Source organism: Oncorhynchus nerka, linkage group LG4 (genome assembly GCF_034236695.1).
Source record: "Oncorhynchus nerka isolate Pitt River linkage group LG4, Oner_Uvic_2.0, whole genome shotgun sequence".
In the NCBI taxonomy this organism is placed as follows: Eukaryota; Metazoa; Chordata; class Actinopteri; order Salmoniformes; family Salmonidae; genus Oncorhynchus; species Oncorhynchus nerka.
Window position 1 is genome coordinate 42394449 of NC_088399.1, and position 21712 is coordinate 42416160.

The window sequence follows — 21712 nt, forward strand, 5'->3', positions numbered from 1 at the left end:
GCAGGCCTTTTGCATTCTGATCTCCTTGAAACAAGGAACATGTGTCAGCATGGACCCTACTGTCATTGGGTCTCCCTCTCTCATACTGTGAGGTCTCAGTGAACAAAGACCGGCTGTCCTCTTGCCCTTACTCTCGCTCTCCCTCCCTATAATGAAGCCTACACAATAGCATTCCTGACTTCCAGGCAGTACAGTATGCTCTTGATTCTTTTGTGTCTACCTACTGAGATTATCTAACTTCCTTGATGGGAGGGATTCCTGGGCAACAGGTCCTTACATAGTCATGCTACTCCCACTGCAGGCTTTATGCTGCCTCTCACACAATGCTGTGAATAAGAACTTCATTGACAGCCAAAGCAGTCTCTCTCCTCTGGCTGAGGAGTCACGAATGTGACTCCGACTCGGTGATGAGGTGGCCGAGAAACAGTTGCTGTTGCTGTGGAACGAGAGGCATTCTTCATCTTTCGGGACGTTTTGAAGTCATTTTTTGTTGCTGAATGTTGTGATGTAACCACCGATTGAGGTCTAGCCCATCCATTATTATGGTCCAATGTGTACTGTACCTTTTAAATAACAGGTCTGACAAAGACCGAAATGAGGTCCACCCTCTATACAATGTTGCTTCTCTGTCTCGTCACACTTCAGCATAATGGCCTGCAGGTCTCCCACACAATCAGCACACTAGCCACGGGGCAAAAACTGGTTGAATCAACATTGTTTTCACGTCATTTCATTAAAAAGTTTCATCGTGATGACTTTGAATCAATGTGGAAAACTGATTTGAATGTGCAAAGTGTCATCAAGGTACGGGGATTTCATCCAACCTTTACCTCAATCCAATGTCATGTGGACATGTCATGTTGAATTCACATCCGTTGAGAACTCTGCCAAATTATAATAAAAAATATAAAGAATAGACGTTGAACAGTGTCACACCAATATGTGTAGCGTGTTAAATAATGCTTTGGTGTGTGTTTTTAAACCACAGGCATTTAGACCCCTTTAACAAATTGTGAGTTCTGGGGAGGATCCTTGCATAATAAAGCTGGCCACGTTATTTTATGAATGTAGGCGGCCCTGAGCTCTGTTTGTTCCTGTGCAATGACTCCACAGGTGTTGTGTGCAGGGGGTGACTGTTGAGTGATTGACGAGGTGAACGCCAGGCAGGCTTGTGTAATCTCCTCGCGCAACACCTGGGAGAGAGTCATCCCCCGCTGTCATGGTTTCATCAAGCTGTATCCTGTCGGGTCATATCCTGTGCTACTGTGTTAGCGTCAGCATGCATCTCCAGGCTGGCTGGCCGCCTGGCTGGGTGGAAGGGAAAATGTGACGCGCAGGACCCCACCTGCTGCCTGGGAAAAAGACGGGCATTATGGGAGTCAGACAAACCAGGGCGGTAGGTTACTCATGTGGGTTTTCTGTGTATTTCAGATGCACTATTGTAAAGTGGCTGTTCCACTGGATGTCATAAGGTGAACGCTCCAATTTGTAAGTCGCTCTGGATAAGAGCGTCTGCTAAATGACTTAAATGTTAAATGTATTAGGGTGTAATGGATGTCATTGCAAAGGGAATGAAAAGATTAAAGCTGCATCACAAAAAGTGTTGCTTTTTTCCCCAGTTTTGACAGATTATAGTTTGAGTTCTTTACGGTTTACTAGAAGTCGAAGGCTAAGACTCTTAGGCTACTGTATATGGGGTTGTGATGGTCATGGAATTTTGGATGACTGTAATTGGCCAGCCAAATGACCATGGTCACTGTGATAAACGTTTAATATATTTATATTTTTAATTGACGTTGATTTTCTCCTCTGTTCTGCTCCTGACTTCATGTGCTGCTATAGAAATAGAATGAGAACGGGCGTTCAAGTCACTATCATATCATAGATGGACTGGCGGCCATTGCGAGGAGCAAAGCAGGAAGTAAGAGCAGGCTGTGATTTGTTGATTCAACTCAACAGGCATTACAAAAAATACATTTGATTGCATGAGCCACATCAGTTAAATGAACATTCAAAATTACTATCAATTATTGCATCACCATCCCACGCAGCCATTGTGAGTTTACCCATGCCTTTCCCAAATTTACCAAGTTCATCACATTGACACACGAATGCCTGGAGGTCCTGTCTTCAGTCAACGGCTTGTAAAAAAAAAAAAACAAAAAAAAAAAAATGTATTAAAACCAAAATATTTCCAAGATGGTCTCCATCCATAACCTCCAGTTCCACGGTTCTTCTGGAATTGTATGAACTGTATAACTCATGATTTTTAATATATATTTTTTTTATATAGAAAGTGTTTCAAATCTCTTTAATAGTTTCCCACAACCCCTCATAAATGACATGAATCTAATGTGACATGAGGCTATTAGAGCTGGCGTCTTACACTTTCATAGATAAACAGACCGAAGCGAGGATCTACAGTACCTGTTTCTATCCCCCCCAGCCTTTCCTCTCCTCCACAACAGAGAAGACCAGGCAGTCAGCTTGTTCATTACTGGAGCTCTGATAAGATCACATCCTTCCTCTAAGAGCAACGGCCCTCATTAGTTTCTCGGGCCCTACATCAACCTCTCAAAGATGACCTGAGAAGGCAAACGATAGTCATTTACACACTCTTTCTCAGTACATAGCAGACACATCGAGGATCTAGTAGATTAACGTTTACCAATCCAAGTGGGTTAGAAGGACAGAGTGTATTAGTTACTAGTGGAATGTGTTCTACTTCGATACATTAGTTACTAGTGGAATGTGTTCTACTTCGATACATTAGTTACTAGTGGAATGTGTTCTACTTCGATACATTAGTTACTAGTGGAATGTGTTCTACTTCGATACACTGTTTGATTAAAGTCAGAGGCATGCATGCCACCTAGACCGTAAAATCATTAGATGTCCGGGCGTCTTTTAAGTTGGGAGAGATTTAAGGACATGCTTCCATCCTTCTCGGATCAAACAGGCCAGCACACACAGCATGTAGTTAGAGTGGAATGTCTGTCTATACACAGCATATGTGGAATGTGTTCCTGTCTGTCTGTGTATATGTTCTACGCAGCATATTAAAGTCAGAGGCTTGTCTGTCTGTACGCAGCAAATATTAGATGGGCTTGTCTGTCTGTGGGAGCATATGTAGAGGGCTTGTCTGTCTGTCGGATCAAAGAGTGCTTATCTGTCTGTACGCAGCATATGTAGAGGGCTTGTCTGTCTGTATGCAGCATATGTAGAGGGCCTGTCTGTCTGTGTATATACGCAGCATATGTAGAGGGCCTGTCTGTCTATACGCAGCATATGTAGAGGGCCTGTCTGTCTATACGCAGCATATGTAGAGGGCTTGTCTGTCTGTACGCAGCATATGTAGAGGGCTTGTCTGTCTGTACGCAGCATATGTAGAGGGCTTGTCTGTCTGTACGCAGCATATGTAGAGGGCTTGTCTGTCTGTACGCAGCATATGTAGAGGGCCTGTCTGTCTATACACAGCATATGTAGAGGGCCTGTCTGTCTGTACACAGCATATGTAGAGGGCTTGTCTGTCTGTACGCAGCATATGTAGAGGGCCTGTCTGTCTGTGTATATACGCAGCATATGTAGAGGGCCTGTCTGTCTGTACGCAGCATATGTAGAGGGCTTGTCTGTCTGTACGCAGCATATGTAGAGGGCCTGTCTGTCTATACACAGCATATGTAGAGGGCCTGTCTGTCTGTACACAGCATATGTAGAGGGCTTGTCTGTCTGTACGCAGCATATGTAGAGGGCCTGTCTGTCTATACACAGCATATGTAGAGGGCTTGTCTGTCTGTACACAGCATATGTAGAGGGCTTGTCTGTCTGTACGCAGCATATGTAGAGGGCTTGTCTGTCTGTACGCAGCATATGTAGAGGGCTTGTCTGTCTGTACGCAGCATATGTAGAGGGCTTGTCTGTCTGTACGCAGCATATGTAGAGGGCTTCTGTCTGTCTATATACGCAGCATATGTAGAGGGCTTGTCTGTCTGTACGCAGCATATGTAGAGGGCTTGTCTGTCTGTACGCAGCATATGTAGAGGGCTTGTCTGTCTGTACGCAGCATATGTAGAGGGCCTGTCTGTCTATACGCAGCATATGTAGAGGGCTTGTCTGTCTGTACGCAGCATATGTAGAGGGCCTGTCTGTCTGTACGCAGCATATGTAGAGGGCCTGTCTGTCTGTGTATATACGCAGCATATGTAGAGGGCCTGTCTGTCTATACGCAGCATATGTAGAGGGCTTGTCTGTCTGTACGCAGCATATGTAGAGGGCCTGTCTGTGTATATACACAGCATATGTAGAGGGCCTGTCTGTGTATATACGCAGCATATGTAGAGGGCCTGTCTGTGTATATACGCAGCATATGTAGAGGGCCTGTCTGTGTATATACGCAGCATATGTAGAGGGCCTGTCTGTGTATATACGCAGCATATGTAGAGGGCCTGTCTGTGTATATACACAGCATATGTAGAGGGCCTGTCTGTGTATATACGCAGCATATGTAGAGGGCCTGTCTGTGTATATACGCAGCATATGTAGAGGGCCTGTCTGTGTATATACGCAGCATATGTAGAGGGCCTGTCTGTGTATATACGCAGCATATGTAGAGGGCCTGTCTGTGTGTATATACGCAGCATATGTAGAGGGCCTGTCTGTGTGTATATACGCAGCATATGTAGAGGGCCTGTCTGTGTGTATATACGCAGCATATGTAGAGGGCCTGTCTGTCTATACACAGCATATGTAGAGGGCCTGTCTGTCTGTGTATATACGCAGCATATGTAGAGGGCTTGTCTGTCTGTACGCAGCATATGTAGAGGGCCTGTCTGTCTATACGCAGCATATGTAGAGGGCCTGTCTGTCTGTACGCAGCATATGTAGAGGGCCTGTCTGTGTATATATACGCAGCATATGTAGAGGGCTTGTCTGTCTGTACGCAGTATATGTAGAGGGCCTGTCTGTGTATATATACGCAGCATATGTAGAGGGCTTGTCTGTCTGTACGCAGCATATGTAGAGGGCCTGTCTGTGTATATATACGCAGCATATGTAGAGGGCCTGTCTGTGTGTATATACGCAGCATATGTAGAGGGCCTGTCTGTGTATATATACGCAGCATATGTAGAGGGCCTGTCTGTCTGTGTATATATACGCAGCATATGTAGAGGGCCTGTCTGTCTGTGTATATATACGCAGCATATGTAGAGGGCTTGTCTGTCTGTACGCAGCATATGTAGAGGGCTTGTCTGTCTGTACGCAGCATATGTAGAGGGCTTGTCTGTCTGCAGCATATGTAGAGCAGCATATGTAGAGGGGGCTTGTCTGTCTGTACGCAGCATATGTAGAGGGCTTGTCTGTCTGTACGCAGCATATGTAGAGGGCCTGTCTGTGTATATACACAGCATATGTAGAGGGCCTGTCTGTGTATATACGCAGCATATGTAGAGGGCCTGTCTGTGTATATACGCAGCATATGTAGAGGGCCTGTCTGTGTATATACGCAGCATATGTAGAGGGCCTGTCTGTGTATATACGCAGCATATGTAGAGGGCCTGTCTGTGTGTATATACGCAGCATATGTAGAGGGCCTGTCTGTGTGTATATACGCAGCATATGTAGAGGGCCTGTCTGTGTGTATATACGCAGCATATGTAGAGGGCCTGTCTGTGTGTATATACGCAGCATATGTAGAGGGCCTGTCTGTGTGTATATACGCAGCATATGTAGAGGGCCTGTCTGTGTGTATATACGCAGCATATGTAGAGGGCCTGTCTGTCTATACACAGCATATGTAGAGGGCCTGTCTGTCTGTGTATATACGCAGCATATGTAGAGGGCTTGTCTGTCTGTACGCAGCATATGTAGAGGGCCTGTCTGTGTATATATACGCAGCATATGTAGAGGGCCTGTCTGTGTGTATATACGCAGCATATGTAGAGGGCCTGTCTGTGTGTATATACGCAGCATATGTAGAGGGCCTGTCTGTCTATACGCAGCATATGTAGAGGGCCTGTCTGTCTGTACGCAGCATATGTAGAGGGCCTGTCTGTGTATATATACGCAGCATATGTAGAGGGCTTGTCTGTCTGTACGCAGCATATGTAGAGGGCCTGTCTGTGTGTATATACGCAGCATATGTAGAGGGCCTGTCTGTGTGTATATACGCAGCATATGTAGAGGGCCTGTCTGTCTATACGCAGCATATGTAGAGGGCCTGTCTGTGTGTATATACGCAGCATATGTAGAGGGCCTGTCTGTGTGTATATACGCAGCATATGTAGTGTATATATACACAGCATATGTCTGTGTGTATATACGCAGCATATGTAGAGGGCCTGTCTGTGTATATATACGCAGCATATGTAGAGGGCCTGTCTGTCTGTGTATATATACGCAGCATATGTAGAGGGCCTGTCTGTCTGTGTATATATACGCAGCATATGTAGAGGGCTTGTCTGTCTGTACGCAGCATATGTAGAGGGCTTGTCTGTCTGTACGCAGCATATGTAGAGGGCTTGTCTGTCTGTACGCAGCATATGTAGAGGGCTTGTCTGTCTGTACGCAGCATATGTAGAGGGCCTGTCTGTCTATACGCAGCATATGTAGAGGGCTTGTCTGTCTGTACGCAGCATATGTAGAGGGCCTGTCTGTCTATACGCAGCATATGTAGAGGGCTTGTCTGTCTGTACGCAGCATATGTAGAGGGCCTGTCTGTCTATACGCAGCATATGTAGAGGGCTTGTCTGTCTGTACGCAGCATATGTAGAGGGCCTGTCTGTCTGTGTATATATACACAGCATATGTAGAGGGCCTGTCTGTGTATATACGCAGCATATGTAGAGGGCCTGTCTGTGTATATACGCAGCATATGTAGAGGGCCTGTCTGTCTGTGTATATATACGCAGCATATGTAGAGGGCCTGTCTGTCTGTGTATATATACGCAGCATATGTAGAGGGCCTGTCTGTCTGTGTATATATACGCAGCATATGTAGAGGGCCTGTCTGTCTGTGTATATACGCAGCATATGTAGAGGGCCTGTCTGTCTGTGTATATATACGTCTGTCTGTGTATATATACGCAGCATATGTAGAGGGCCTGTCTGTCTGTGTATATATACGCAGCATATGTAGAGGGCCTGTCTGTCTGTGTATATACGCAGCATATGTAGAGGGCCTGTCTGTCTGTGTATATATACGCAGCATATGTAGAGGGCCTGTCTGTCTGTGTATATATACGCAGCATATGTAGAGGGCCTGTCTGTCTGTGTATATACGCAGCATATGTAGAGGGCCTGTCTTTTTCTCTGTCCCTGGAGTGTTTGCCTGGTCTATTCTGGGCCCAGCTGATAAGTGACCAGTGTTGTAAAGAGAGAGAGAATGTCGGTTACATAAAACAAAGGTTAGATAAGACACCACAGGGACCGAACACAATGCTATATAAAATAATACAGCGGGATTTTATTGCGTAGTTTCATAATACCATGGCCATTTCCTGTTTTGGTGTTGCTTTTCAGGCATGATCAGGCCTCACCCTTTTCGTCTGATTTTCTGTGATAAGAGAGCTGAACAAATAGAGTTGAATGGAACGTTTGAGATGAGTTCATGCGTACTGTTTGTTTTAAGAAAGTTGTTCTAAGGCGCATAAATAAAAAGACAGATACAGATTAGACGTCTTCGGAGTCACTGGGAGTCTGTCTGTGTATTCTACCCTCCAGTGTGTGGAGGTTAAATACACTAAGCTATGCTCAATATAGCACGGAATTCCCTAGTCCTGACTCCTGGGATTCTCTACTGTTTATTATACTGTTACAGTAAATGAATGCATGCGTGTATGTTTATTTTACTTCCATTTCATCGTGTACGTCTGGTTCTGTGTGTCTTCACAGCTGACCGATGGGGGCAAGGCAGCCAAAGCCAGAATGAGTGTGGGAGATGTAGTTCTGTCGATCGACGGCATCGCCACCAACAGCATGAACCACCTGGAGGCCCAGAACAAGATCAAAGCCTGCACAGACGACCTCAACCTCACCCTGCAGAAGTAAGAGGCTGCGCGCGCACACACACACACACCTTATCGTTCACTTAAGAATGAACTGCTATTTAACAGCAGTACAAGTTCAGCACAGAGAACGGAGTGTTGCACTCCTTCCCCTGGGGTTTGCTGTACTGTGTACTCTCCTAGTTTATATAAGATCACGGTAAGTGCTGTAGCGTGTCTTATGTTGAGCTTCGCGGAGTTTGCATGCGACTTTGTTGATTCTGTCTGAAACTCTGTATTTAAGGCACATTTCAGGGACTTGTAAAATATGATTATGTGAATGCTTTACGGTAAAAACATGACTAGTTATCCCTCACTGGGCCATTTACCCAAATGGAACACCACATACATAAAGCAGTAACCGGTCATTACCATGTCAGAGGAGAACTTGGACCATGTCCCATGTGTGTTTATTTCTCTATCAACCAAATAAACAAAATCTAGTCTTCCATGGTTGAGAGCTGATTTGAACCTGCTGGTACTTTAAACGGTCCCTGAGGTTGGTTTGGTTTGCCTGCTCTGTTTATGCATTACGTACGTGCCCTGTCATTGTCCCCGAGGCCCTCTCAAGAATGCAGGGATGTCATGACGACGCTGTTGAGATTCAGCACTCGGGCGTGTTTTGTCTTACACGTTATGTATCCCTTTGTTTATGTGTCCCTTTGTTTATGTGTCTCTCGACAAGCACACTATAACCTGATGCTCTGTGTGTGTGTGTGTGTGTGTGTGAAGTACTACAGCTGGAAACACGCAGTGTGTGATTTACTCAGTCTTAAACACACTCAGTGGGTGACGAGGTTAGGCCAGATCAATTGAGTGGCCCTGGATGGAGATAAAGATGGACACTTTTTGTTGTCCCAATGACAATTAGGGGCATTTTTTATTTTTTTATTTCACCTTTATTTAACCAGGTAGGCTAGTTGAGAACAGGTTCTCATTTGCAACTGCGACCTGGCCAAGATAAAGCATAGCAGTGTGAACAGACAACACAGAGTTACACATGGAGTAAACAATTAACAAGTCAATAACACAGTAGAGAAAAAAAGGGGAGTCTAAATACAATGTGTGCAAAAGGCATGAGGAGGTAGGCGAATAATTACAATTTTGCAGAATAACACTGGAGTGATAAATGATCAGATGGTCATGTACAGGTAGAGATATTGGTGTGCAAAAGAGCAGAAAAGTGAATAAATAAAAACTGTGGGGATGAGGTAGGTGAAAATGGTTGGGCTATTTACCAATAGATTATGTACAGCTGCAGCGATCGGTTAGCTGCTCAGATAGCTGATGTTTGAAGTTGGTGAGGGAGATAAAAGTCTCCAACTTCAGCGATTTTGCAATTCGTTCCAGTCACAGGCAGCAGAGTACTGGAACGAAAGGCAGCCAAATGAGGTGTTGGCTTTAGGGATGATCAATGAGATACACCTGCTGGAGCGCGTGCTACGGATGGGTGTTGCATTCATCAGAACAAGGTCAAAGGTGTCTCTGAAAATATTCGTATACATTTTTATTTATAAGAATCCATTTGGGGGGGAAAAGCAAACCTGCGGAACAGGGAGTACACCCCTGACCTTTGACCCCGGTAGGAGGCAGTCATGGAAGGCCAGGATAAGTTTAAATCGGGCTTATAGACTACCTCTCATTGAATAGCTCAATGGCTTTGCATGGGGGTAGTGTACAATGGAGGGCAAGCGTCATGGCAAATGTTCCCTCTAAGGACAAATGTACAGGATGTGCATTTAGGACATCCGATTCAGTCAAATCAATCCGAGGGAACAGAGAGACTGAACTTTATGCCGTCGCAGTGGAATTCCTCATCAAGGTTTCACACACACTTTTCATGGCTGTCAAGCTGTTTTGGCGGGAAACCTGCGGAAGCCATCAGATCAGACCGATGTCTGTTGTCAAAGACCTTGGGCTTTAGAGGTCCCTTTGTGCTACTTCAGCACTGTTCTAGCTGTCACCGCAGCAACCCACCTAGAACATGACTGCACTGGGCCATGCGTTCTGAGGAGGAGTGACGCAGTCGATAATTGTCAAAAAGCACAGCGCTGCCAAGGCTGGCTCTGCCCGGGTTAAAGTGAACCCCTGTGAGGAAAGCTTCTAATGAAAGCTCCTAAAATACCCGCTACATTGATCCAACCTCCAAAGGAAGCAGGGAATACTAGACACGGCATCGGTTTAGCGTACATTTGAATAAATTCTCTGTAGAGCTGTAACAGCAGTTTAGTGCTGCTTAAACAGTTTTCCGTCTCCATTTGCAAGGAGGCCGATGGATACCGTGTAATCCTCCATTACAATACTATTCCTTATAGGTGATTTGAATAAGGCAAATTAAAACGTCCATATGTGAGGAAATGATTTGTCTGCTTTGCTTTCTATCAATGATTTGTCGAAGACATCAAACACTTTGGTCAATCCTGAGATAAGACAGGCAATTAATTCCAGCATCTCACAATCACACACAGCTTGGTCCTAATAGATTCAGTTCTGTTTGATTTCAGAAAAGTGTTTCCAAAGCAGAATCAATCTTAGCTGTGGCTCTTGTACAGCCACTAAGGAAAGCAGTGTTGAGTGGAGGGTTTATTCCTTCTTATTCATTGTTTGTGAAAAGCATTTAGCCCCAGTGTTCCGCTGTCCCGTAGAGGTGTTGAGCCCTGGGAAAACGCCTCCACAGGTCCGCCGTGCTACGCCGCCCAAGCTGGAAAAGCTGTTGAAAGAGCAGCACAGCGGCTGGTTCACTTGTCCTCTCATTCTGCCACCACAACACTAGATTAAGGAGCCTTTCCCCTCGAATGGAAAAGAAAATAGGCCTAGAATTAGACCCCATCTCACAGCTGTCTGTAATCTAGCAAGTGTAATAAATGCACAATGAAACCTCAAACACTCAGGCCATGCTAGACGATGACGACACATGAGATTCAGCGACGTAGCGAATCCTCGTGCTTCATTTCTGTACATGTACATGCGTTTTTGCGATTTTTAAATAATACATTGAAGTACATGGCAAATTTAAGCGTTATAGAGTGTAGCATGTTCGGGGACATGCATACTGAAAAGTGAAGGGAGCTCTACCATTCAAAATAAGGAAATGAGACAGTTTTCTGTTAGCCGTTTTTTAGATATTGTAAACAGCCAGGCATTTCAAGCACGGTTTCCTTGTCACCCATGTTGTTTAATCATGGTACGGTATGTGCTCTCTGGCAGCGTGGATGCAACGCTCAACATTTCCATCTCTCCCCGACCCTCCTGTTCCTCCCTCCCGTCTCCCAAACCAAAATGTGTACCTCTTCTGGTCAATTCAGCAATGTGAAAAGAATGCATTGATTTCCATCAAATCATTTTAGACCGCATTCCCTTCCTGACTATATTTTCTTAATGTTGGTTTCCAGGCAGGGAGGATGGACTGCCTTTGCTGAAACTGAGCTGAGAATGGCGCCAGGAGGGGTTGGTACAGGAGGAGAGGTTTACAGTTACCCATTATTAGGTCTTGTTTTCAATTTCGAGAAAAAGGCACCCCTTGCATTTTCTCAGTGCTTCACTTTGTTTGTGATGTTACATGCGTCTTTAGTGAGCAGAACCGCCACAGCTCTAGCCTCCAGCTGCAGATCTGTCTCAGCTCTAGCCTCCAGCTGCAGATCTGTCTCAGCTCTAGCCTCCAGCTGCAGATCTGTCTCAGCTCTAGCCTCCAGCTGCAGATCTGTCTCAGCTCTAGCCTCCAGCTGCAGATCTGTCTCAGCTCTAGCCTCCAGCTGCAGATCTGTCTCAGCTCTAGCCTCCAGCTGCAGATCTGTCTCAGCTCTAGCCTCCAGCTGCAGATCTGTCTCAGCTCTAGCCTCCAGCTGCAGATCTGTCTCAGCTCTAGCCTCCAGCTGCAGATCTGTCTCAGCTCTGCAGATCTGCCTCTAGCCTCCAGCCAGATCTGTCTCAGCTGCAGAGATCTGTCTCAGCTCTAGCCTCCAGCTGCAGATCTGTCTCAGCTCTAGCCTCCAGCTGCAGATCTGTCTCAGCTCTAGCCTCCAGCTGCAGATCTGTCTCAGCTCTAGCCTCCAGCTGCAGATCTGTCTCAACGCATCTCACTACACGTACCCGTGTGGGATTTCTCAATGTGATTACTGTTGACTGATGTGATAAGCGTATTATGGATATTAACGTAACCGTGGCAATGCGCTAGGATTGATTAACGTGTGTCAAACCAGGCCGTGTGATGTCATACAGTCGCGTTTGATATTCTATGAGCACAAAAAGGTACACATCAACATTCGTGAGTCATTGCTCTACGAATGAGTCTGGGGGACTATTTGGCGAAATGTTTAGCAAGGGGACAGATAATTGGGTTTAAAGTGTGATCCAATTTGTTGTGCTGCCTTTGATCAAAAAAGGCTGTTCAGATTTGATTTTATGAGAAGGGCTAGTTTGAGTGAAGACACAGAAGTTAACCAGTTGTTTTTCTTCTGACAGACAAACCAGTACCAGCCATATTGCAGCTTAGGCTGTGGTTCATTCAAATGTCAACTGAAATTAGATGTTGAACTCATCATGGCTCTGCTCAAGGGGAAGCCTACAGCTGACTAAAGCTAAGAGGGAGAGTTCCTCTGTAGTGCCTATAGCTTATACTACTCTTTAAAAATAATTGTTCCAAAAGGGTTCTTCGGCTGTCCCCATAAGATAGTCATTTTTGGTTCCAGGCAGATGTCCCTTTTTTGGTTCCAGGCAGATGTCCTTTTTTTGGTTCCAGGCAGATGTCCCTTTTTTGGTTCCAGGCAGATGTCCCTTTTTTGGTAAAGGTTTCTACCTGGAACCAAAAATGGTTCTTCAAAGGGTTCTCCTATTGGGACAGCTGAATAACCCTTTTCAGGTTCTAGATAGCACCATTTTATTTAAATATTTTTCTAAGAGTGTAGTAAAGAATTATTTTCATCCTATGCTGGAGAATCCACAACTTTATGATTCATCAGTTTTTCTCTGCCAGGATTATTATATCCATCACTCACCGCCTCCCTATGACACTGCTGCTGCTTACCAGTCTCCCCCACAGTAACACCCCCTGAGCCACAGAGCAGCACACGCTAACTAGGGATGCTAGGCTACAATGCGGTTTTGATTAGCAGACTTTACGAGGTGATAGGGACTGGGTATCCAAGAAAGATTGAATGTCTTGGCCCACGCTAGCAGTTCATGTCCGTGTCTCGAGGGTTGGAAAAAATAGTGTTTCCACTTGCCAGCAAAGTGATGGAGAACATGCACAGACCTACTGTAGCCGTAGTATAACTGAGGGTAATTGTAGGTACGCTACAGTAGGATTATGCATGATTTTCCCCTTTTTAGATTGACTGGTTACATTTGGAAACCATCCAATTTTAAGTTGTGGTATTCTTCTCTCTCAGAAATTCCTCAGAACAGAAAAACTGTTTTTCCATCCACGCTTGGGCCATTAGCAACTGAAAAGCATCTTCATAAGCAAAACTGGCCAATTGAGCCTAATGTGTGCTATGATTGTAATGACAACCAGTCACTTTACAACATGTCTTTTCCTCTTTGCTTTTATGGAAATGTCTTCCCAGGTTAACACAGTGAGTTTTGCCAGGAGGGTGTGGGAAAGAGCATGAGGAAACTGCTGTGTATTTGTCAAACACACCGCTCCTTCTGAGAATGTGGCTGCCGCACCTGGGTCCGAAACCTCAAAAGACAAAAACAAAACAGGATGTCAGAAACCCAACAGATCCTCTCATGTTCTCTAAAGGCATGCAAGACGGCTTCCCCAGTTTGAGAAGGCGCGTAGAGAAAGAGAATAATTTCAGAATTTGTAAACTTGAATCTCTTGGGCTGAGTTCTAACAGTGCCCAGGACGGTCAGTACAGGCTGGCCTTGCACTCTCTCATCAGCATATACTGTAGCTCACAACACAGACCAGAGAAACAGGCATGTCCACTGGAGACTAAGTGGAATTGACATGTACCAACGTAAAAACAGTTGCAACATATCAAAGCACAGTGTCTTTTTCCTCTTTTTGGTTCACACACATTTTTTTCTATCCGTCTTTGCTTTCCTTGAGCTCAGATGTCAGTGAAATGTTTTTTTTTAAAGGAGACAAAATAGAAATACTGTTTTTGAGACATCAATAGAGCAGCAATGGAGACCAAATATTTTTGTCTCTGTCAATTGACTTTACTGGCCTGTCGGTAGTGTCCTTAGCCTTAGTGTCCTGTCCTCTCATCTAAAAAGTTGGATAGGGCCTCTCTTTTACATCTTAATGCCCAGAATGTTTGTCTGACCAATCAGCCTATCAGTTGTGTGTAAATCAATGGTGACCCCAAGGGTCGGGTACCACCACCTGCTGTGCTTATCTCATCCCCCCCCCCCCCCTGCTGGTACAGCTTGTTCACAGACAGACAGACCGACAGGGCACAGTATAGTCAGGCCTGCTGTTTACATAGCAGCCAGTCAACCATATGCTAGCTGCTCTGTTAGCAGGAGAGGAAGCCTAGCACCAGACGCACTCACAGATGACCAGTGTTTCCTTGGTAGACAAACTTCCGTGTGACTGGGGATAGGGGATGAGGAAAAGGACATTATAATGTCATACAGAGCTTGTGCTTTCATGCCTAGCTGTGGCCAGATGTTGAGTAGAGAGGGTGAGAGGGGCCAGTCTCTTGGGTGTTAAAACCTCTTGAGTGTAGGGGGCAGTATTTTGATGTTTGGATGAAAAACGTACCCAAATTAAGCTGCCTATTTCTCAGGCCCAGAATTTAGAATATGCATATAATTGTCAGATTAGGATAGAAAACATTCTAATGTTTCCAAAACTGTCAAAATATTGTCTGTGAGTATAACATAACTGATATTGCAGGTGAAAACCTAAGGAAAATCCAACCCGGAAGTGGCTTCTATTTCGAAAGCTCCATGTTCCATAGCCTGCCTTCGCGCCATTTAAAGGGATATCAACCAGATTTCTTTTCCTATGGCTTCCCCGTGGTGTGAACCGTCTTTAGACATAGTTTCAGGCTTTTATTTTTAAAAATGAGCGAGAAAGATCACATTGTGTCATTGTATGGCTGGGTGCCAGCAGCGTTTTGTATGCGCAACAGCTTGGAGCAGCCATTTTCTCTCTCTCTCTCTCTCTCATTGAAGAAGCTACATACCCGGATGATATACTATCGATTATATATTGTAAAACCAACCTGAGGATTGATTAAAAAAAAACGTTTGAAATGTTTCTACGAACATTACGGATACTATTTGGAATTTTTGTCTGCGATGTCGTGACTGCTCGAGCCTGTGGATTTCTGAACACAACGCGCCAACCAAATGGAGGTATTTTGGATATAAAAATAATCTTTATGGAACAAAAGGAACATTTATTGTGTAACTGGGAGTCTCGTGAGTGCAAACATCTGAAGATCATCAAAGGTAAGCGATTTAATCTATTGCTTTTCTGACTTTCATGACCAATCTACTTGGCTGCTGTTTGTAATATTTTGTCTACTGAGAGAGATGTCCTTACATAACCGCTTGGTATGCTTTCGCCAAAAAGCTTTATTGAAATCTGACACGCCAGGTGGATTAACAACAAGCTAAGCTGTGTTTTGCTATATTGCACATGTGATTTCATGAAAATGTAAATATTTTTAGTATTCAGTGGTGGTTGACACAAATGATCCCGCTAACGGGATTGGTGCATCAAGGAGTTTGAACTACTCTGGCCATGGTTCCACTCTGAAATGGGACTAACTTGAATTGAGAAGCTTTTAGTCTTTGTACCTATTAGCTGGCTATTCCCAGAAGTATTTTTATTGATTTATTCTCCCGTTTCTCTTACATGGCCAGCATTTTCCTCTATCTTAAAAGTCATGTTGACCTGCGTTTTTTAATGTTTTGGATTAAATCATGTTTCATAATGTTTCCAACTGAGCGCGTTTGAACATGAGGGAACTTCTACATGCCATAATTAACCTCATAATGTACATGGAGCGTGTCATATCATGCAATCATATTCAATTATTATGAAACCATCTGTTTCTTTGCTGTTTATCTTTATTCCCCTGATAAGGAACCTACTTTAGGGCTGGAAATGCCATCTTTATTATGGGTAGTTATCATTCTATTGCACAGTATCAGGTGTTCTAGTATTCAGTAAATGGACTGGTTGCGCTACTGCGGGACCCAAGGTAGCTTTTGAGCAGGAACAAGTTCTGTGCAATGGATGGGAATACTCTCATTTCCAGCGGATTAGAAGCATTTTACATTCAATTACATGTACTGATCCAGAATGGGGAAATTGTTCCAGATTACGTTTTTAGTATGGGATAAATTATTCAGGTCTGTCTGTCTGTCTCTGTGTGTGTGCCTTTGGTATGAATTATCCTGTCCTCATGTTTACCACTCCTTGGTCTGCTGTCATTCAGGGGGAACAGATTGACGCGGGATTGTCTGGGAGAGACATTAGGAAACATCTGCTTGTGTGTTTTTGTGCAGGTTTCTAAGTGTTTGTGTGTGCAGATGGTGGAAAGAGGAGAGTGTGCTGGGACTTGGGATCTTCTCATGCTTATGGTGTCATTATTTGGCTGTTAACGTACCCCACCCCTACACAGCACGTGCACACTGCTTTGGAGCGCTGGGGGTTAGTCATCACACACATCATACGAGTGAGACTGACAATAGCGACAGGCTGTCCCGTTGCGAATGTTAAGTAGCTTTCACACTAAAAACGAACCCCTTCCGTCTTCCTCTCCTGTCTTTCCATAGGATTAGAGCTCTCTCTCTCCCCTTGCTGACCCTAGAGTACATCTTTCAACATCGCTCGCTCACCTCTGTCACACTCACTTTCTCTCTCTCTCACTTTCTCTCTCGCTCTCATCTCATCCATGCCTTCAGTACTCCCTGTCTCCTCTCCCACTTCTGATTAATGAGGCTGTGTCAGAATTCCTGTTTCCCTGGCCATTTCTTTGCCATTCCCATCACTGTGATCGGGAGAAGCAGGAGAGCAAGGAACATCGAGCGTTGAAAGCTTTGTGCCCCTGACAGCCGCGTGAGTTACACCAGGGGCCCGGCCCGGCCCCTAGGCCCCACTAGCTGGCCAGCCATAGATGGACTTAGCAGAGCAGAGAAACAACTTTTCCACAGCCATCCATCTCCCTTTGTTTTCATTCCCCAACCAGTTTTTAAAGTGACATGCTAAGCCCTATGTCGACATCCACATCTCACACTGAAAGTGACACGGGAACTATTTGGATAACAATGAAATAACAGTTAAAGAGTAGTTTACATACAAATGTTATTTTCCCCTCAGAGTAGATTAATGGCAAAGACATGGATGATTGGGGTGGACTACTGCCGATCTCTACTGCTATGTAAGGGTTAAGGACTTGCTCTTTCAATGGAATAATTCTTTACCCAGATAGTAGTTAATTTGGCAGTGGTGTTGAACAATCTCCAGAACATCTCTGATAATGAGTTTTTATACCGTGTAGATGTGAGGCAGTTCATGAGTGAGTAGTCCTTAAAATGTCATCGTGTAATTCTCGCCTGGATATCTAGCTGCAGTACACACAGTAGTGTGTGTGTGTCATGTTGTGTCCTGGTGCTGAGCGAGCTGGGCCTTGCGTTAGCAGTCTCTCCATCACTCAGTCAGATGCCATGTGCCAGACTGTTGCTCTTGGCTCAGACAGACAGGAGGGGGAAATATGTCTCTACTTTGCCCTCAGGCCCGTTCTTCCAGACTCCTTATTCTGCAATAGTGTGTTTTTGTGTTTCAGTTTCCTACCAGCCTATTTATTCACATGCCTCCCTCTCCCCATCTCTCTCATACTTAGCCTGCAAAGAATAGAGCACCATATTAAACTACATTAGCTTCAGTAGTATGTAAAGGACACGTTATCTAAATCCCACCATTTATAACCATGCTAATGTGACCTTGACTTTGTTCAAGTGAGTGGAACAGGGATGCAGGCAGGCTGAAGAAGGCTCTCTATGTGAGCAGGAAGGGTACATCTAAAGGCCTCCTCTGTCTGACTACAACCATGCTCCTCTCAGCAGGGGGAAGTCATCCCTATGGACAATATACAGGACAGAATTTATATTGTGGTTATGTGCAATATCCGCAGACAAAATTGGATCATACACCTTGAATTTAACAGGAATTTGTTTAAGATTCAATGGTTGTTTTTCTCAGTGAGCTATTGACTTTTGAGGCCTACGTGACACGACATTCAAAGGATAGCCCTGGAAGATTTGATTTGGTATACAGACTTTTGTATTTTCTGGGAAGGATCCCCATCAATCAGAAATGCGTGACTTCTTGATCCGTATCATCTGTCATCTGACTTAATTGGATGACATATATCATCGATCCGTCTAGCTGGCTCATATATACCGAGATGACTTATAGGTTAGAGATGTAGGATCTTCAGTTGATAACCCTGTTGAATAAAGAACAATGCAGGACATTTAAAACGTGTAGTGTATTTGAGGTTTAGAGGTCACATTTCCCGAACCCGGCAGGATTATTTTCCTGCTGTAGAAAACGGGCTCAAATTAAGATCCTACATCTGTATGTGCATGATGAATCAATTGAGGTCCAGGACAACAGCTGGATGGTTCAGTTTGAACCAGTTAGTGTCCCCCGGGCCTACCCCCAGACCAGACTACACTGCCCTGCTACTCCGTTTTCCCCCTTTTCTCCCGCACACAGCTGTCAAATGACACACGCACACTGTCCATCAGTCTGAACAGCACAGCACGCGATCTGGCTAGAGAGAGAGGACCGAGGGGAGAGGGCAGATGTTCACAGGACCACCCTGGCCTGTGTTTGTTCAGTCAGCTCTGGGAACAGAGAACGGAGGATGGGGCCTCCCCCAGACCCAATGATGGCAGACGCACGGTGTTATGGAGTCTATCTTGTTTGTAATGGCACAGGTTGTTTGGATTTAGCCCAATCCCACGCTGCGTTCCTGAAGTGTATACAATAGTACAAGTACATTGGAGAATGCATTGGAAAATATGCACCCGCAAGTGTGGGTACAGTACTTTTCAATATGAATTCCATCAACGTGTGGCAGGGTGGGTGTTACGAATCCCTTTTGGCCCGACAGTCTAGGGGGGATGGTAATGAGACCCGTAACATAACTCATGCAAATTATTATTGTGACAAAGTAAAAGTGTGCACGAAATAACCACGACAACAGAAATCTACCGTCAAACTCTAGGTTTATTTATAAACACACGGTAATGGGGGGAGCTGGAAAAGGGGCTGAGCTGGACCCAAGGAAAGAAACAATAAGTATTCAAAAACACCCCTAAGCTAGACTAGCCTACTTTAACAACAGCTAACTAACTAACCAAAAATACAGTGGGTGGTCCGCCCAGTTCTAACTAGTGTATTTAACAAAGTTCACCTACGGGTAGTGTATGCCCATGGGCGACTTGTCTTGGTTTCCCCCTTTTCCCACCAGCAACACACAAACACCATAACCAAAAACAATACTCACAGGTGATGACAAAGTGCTATGAGGTGCTTAAACAAAAGAGAGGTTAAGACACAAAGCGAGAGTGAAACACAGAGACCTACAGACATGGCCTTTACAGAGAGATTGCGCTAGAGATTGCGCTAGAGATTGCGCTAGAGATTGCGCTAGAGATTGCGCTAGAGATTGCGCTAGAGATTGCGCTAGAGATTGCTCTAGAACAAACAAATGATGGGGTTTTTAAACCATGGGGAAGGAACTGTGATAGGGTAGGAAATAGGAGGAGGTGTGTCTTCTGATTGATTGTTGACTGATTGGGGAGTGATGGTTTTCACCTGTGAGGGGAGAAGGAGAGAAAAGAAACACACAGGATACACACACACACAGGATAACTGTATCCGTAACAGTGGGCCTCGATAACCACCCAGCGAGAGAGCCATTAGTCGGTCAGCTTCGACTCTGTTAGAAAAAGGACCTGTGAGACTGTCCTCAACTCTTCCTAAAATGGCACAATGTGACAGACCGAATGCCAGAGAACAGAGAACATGCCCCATGTTCTGGAAGAGACTATTCTGTCTTGCTGAGTCACTGTCTTTATGGGGAAAAGGGACACATTGTCTGGGCCTCGGAGGCTGTCAGACACCGTTGTTTATGAAGCCAGATGATAGGCTGGGGCAGGAACTTTATTCAGAATTGCATTAATTAATGAGAGAACACGAACCAGACGGAATCTAGACTGTGTCCAGCAGACTGAGGTCATGAATAGCTCACGCCATGGAAGAAGGGCAAGAAGAGCTGGAGGGGGAGGAGGGAGAGTGTGTTTTCTTGGAATGGTGCTGTGTGTACTTGATGTGCATTTAGTCGTTTCCTTCATTAGGCTACGTTCTTTGGCGTTTGCGACTGTCTCTACTCCTCAGAGTGAAAGAATCGGGAAGGAATATACAGAATATACTATCCTTGTGGATAGAGAGTTGATGGTTCACATCCTGGTAACCACTTCCTCTGAATAGTGTGTTTGTTTGCAGCAGTATGGACAACAGGACCACCCTCCTCTTCCTGAGGCGATAAAGGTCCTGCAGCTGGTTTGATCATGAGTATAAATCTGAGGTCTTCTACACCGTTCCGGCGTGTAGCCCTGTACACAGAGGTAGAGACTCGCACACTGAGGGGAGATATACATAGTGCTTGTTGTGCCTTGGGCTGCTGCTCTGTCTGTGGTGGCCACCAAATGGAGGATAGCTTTGTTGAGCAGTTTTTGTTAGTTTTTTCCATTGAACCCAAGTGCAGGACAAGCCAGAAGCTTTAGTGTGGTGGGGTGGCTCTCTGTGAGGCGTACTGACAGGATACAGACAGAGGACTCTGAAAATACTGGCATGTGGGGATCCTGGGTTGTTTCCAATACGTCAAGCTCCAACTACTGCGTCCATTGTCTATTTTTATGACTGAACAGCTGAGGATTTGGCCATATGTTCAAAACATGACTTTGTGGCCCAGAGGATAGTATACAGACTACTCCTTCCCCTAAAACCCTGTATTCTTTAACACAGCGGAATGTACAGTTCGAAGCTCTGAAGCAGTAATATTACTGCGTTATATATATACACACACACACACACACGCACACATATACACACACACACAGCAGGTCACAGACCTGACTGTCTCATATTAAGTGGGCTTGTAGTGCTCGGTATCTAGCTAACACATGCGTTGTGGGGCTGATGTAAAGAGGCTCTTATCTGGCCTCATTTGAAAAACGAATCTCAGTCAATTATATCTCAGGAGGTGCAGTCATATTGATATTCCAGAGCTCGCTGACCCCACTTTGAAATCCAAGCGAGCATGAGTGGATGATTGAGTGAAATTAGGATCCACGGTAAAATCTAGCCGACGTTAGGGAAACATACCAGAGTAATAGAGCATAATATGTTTTCCCACATGTCTCTACCTCCATGCTGCTCTATGGCTGGCTGACTCTGTGGCATTGAGCTAGGGGCCAAATAGAGACAGGCCTGTAAGGGAGCCAGCAGCAGTCTTTGATAGTTTGTGTGTAATCTTTATATTGGCTCTATTTACAGGTTTTTCTCTGGCATGGTTTTCTCCCCCCTGAGTTTTCCTTTACTCATCACCACCTGTTTTCTCTCCCGTTCTCCCTGCCTCACCCCTCTCTCTGTCTCCCGCTCGCTCTCCATCCATTTATCCCTCTCT

General features: G+C 44.9%; 1 protein-coding gene across 1 annotated transcript in view; it reads left to right on the forward strand.

Moving 5' to 3' along the window:
- The window catches only part of pdlim5b (PDZ and LIM domain 5b), a 66727-nt gene that overhangs the window by 26466 nt on the left and 18549 nt on the right, over positions 1-21712 (forward strand). The window contains 1 exon segment of the mRNA XM_029654906.2: positions 7891-8042. Within this exon segment, the coding sequence (XP_029510766.2) occupies positions 7891-8042 (152 nt within the window).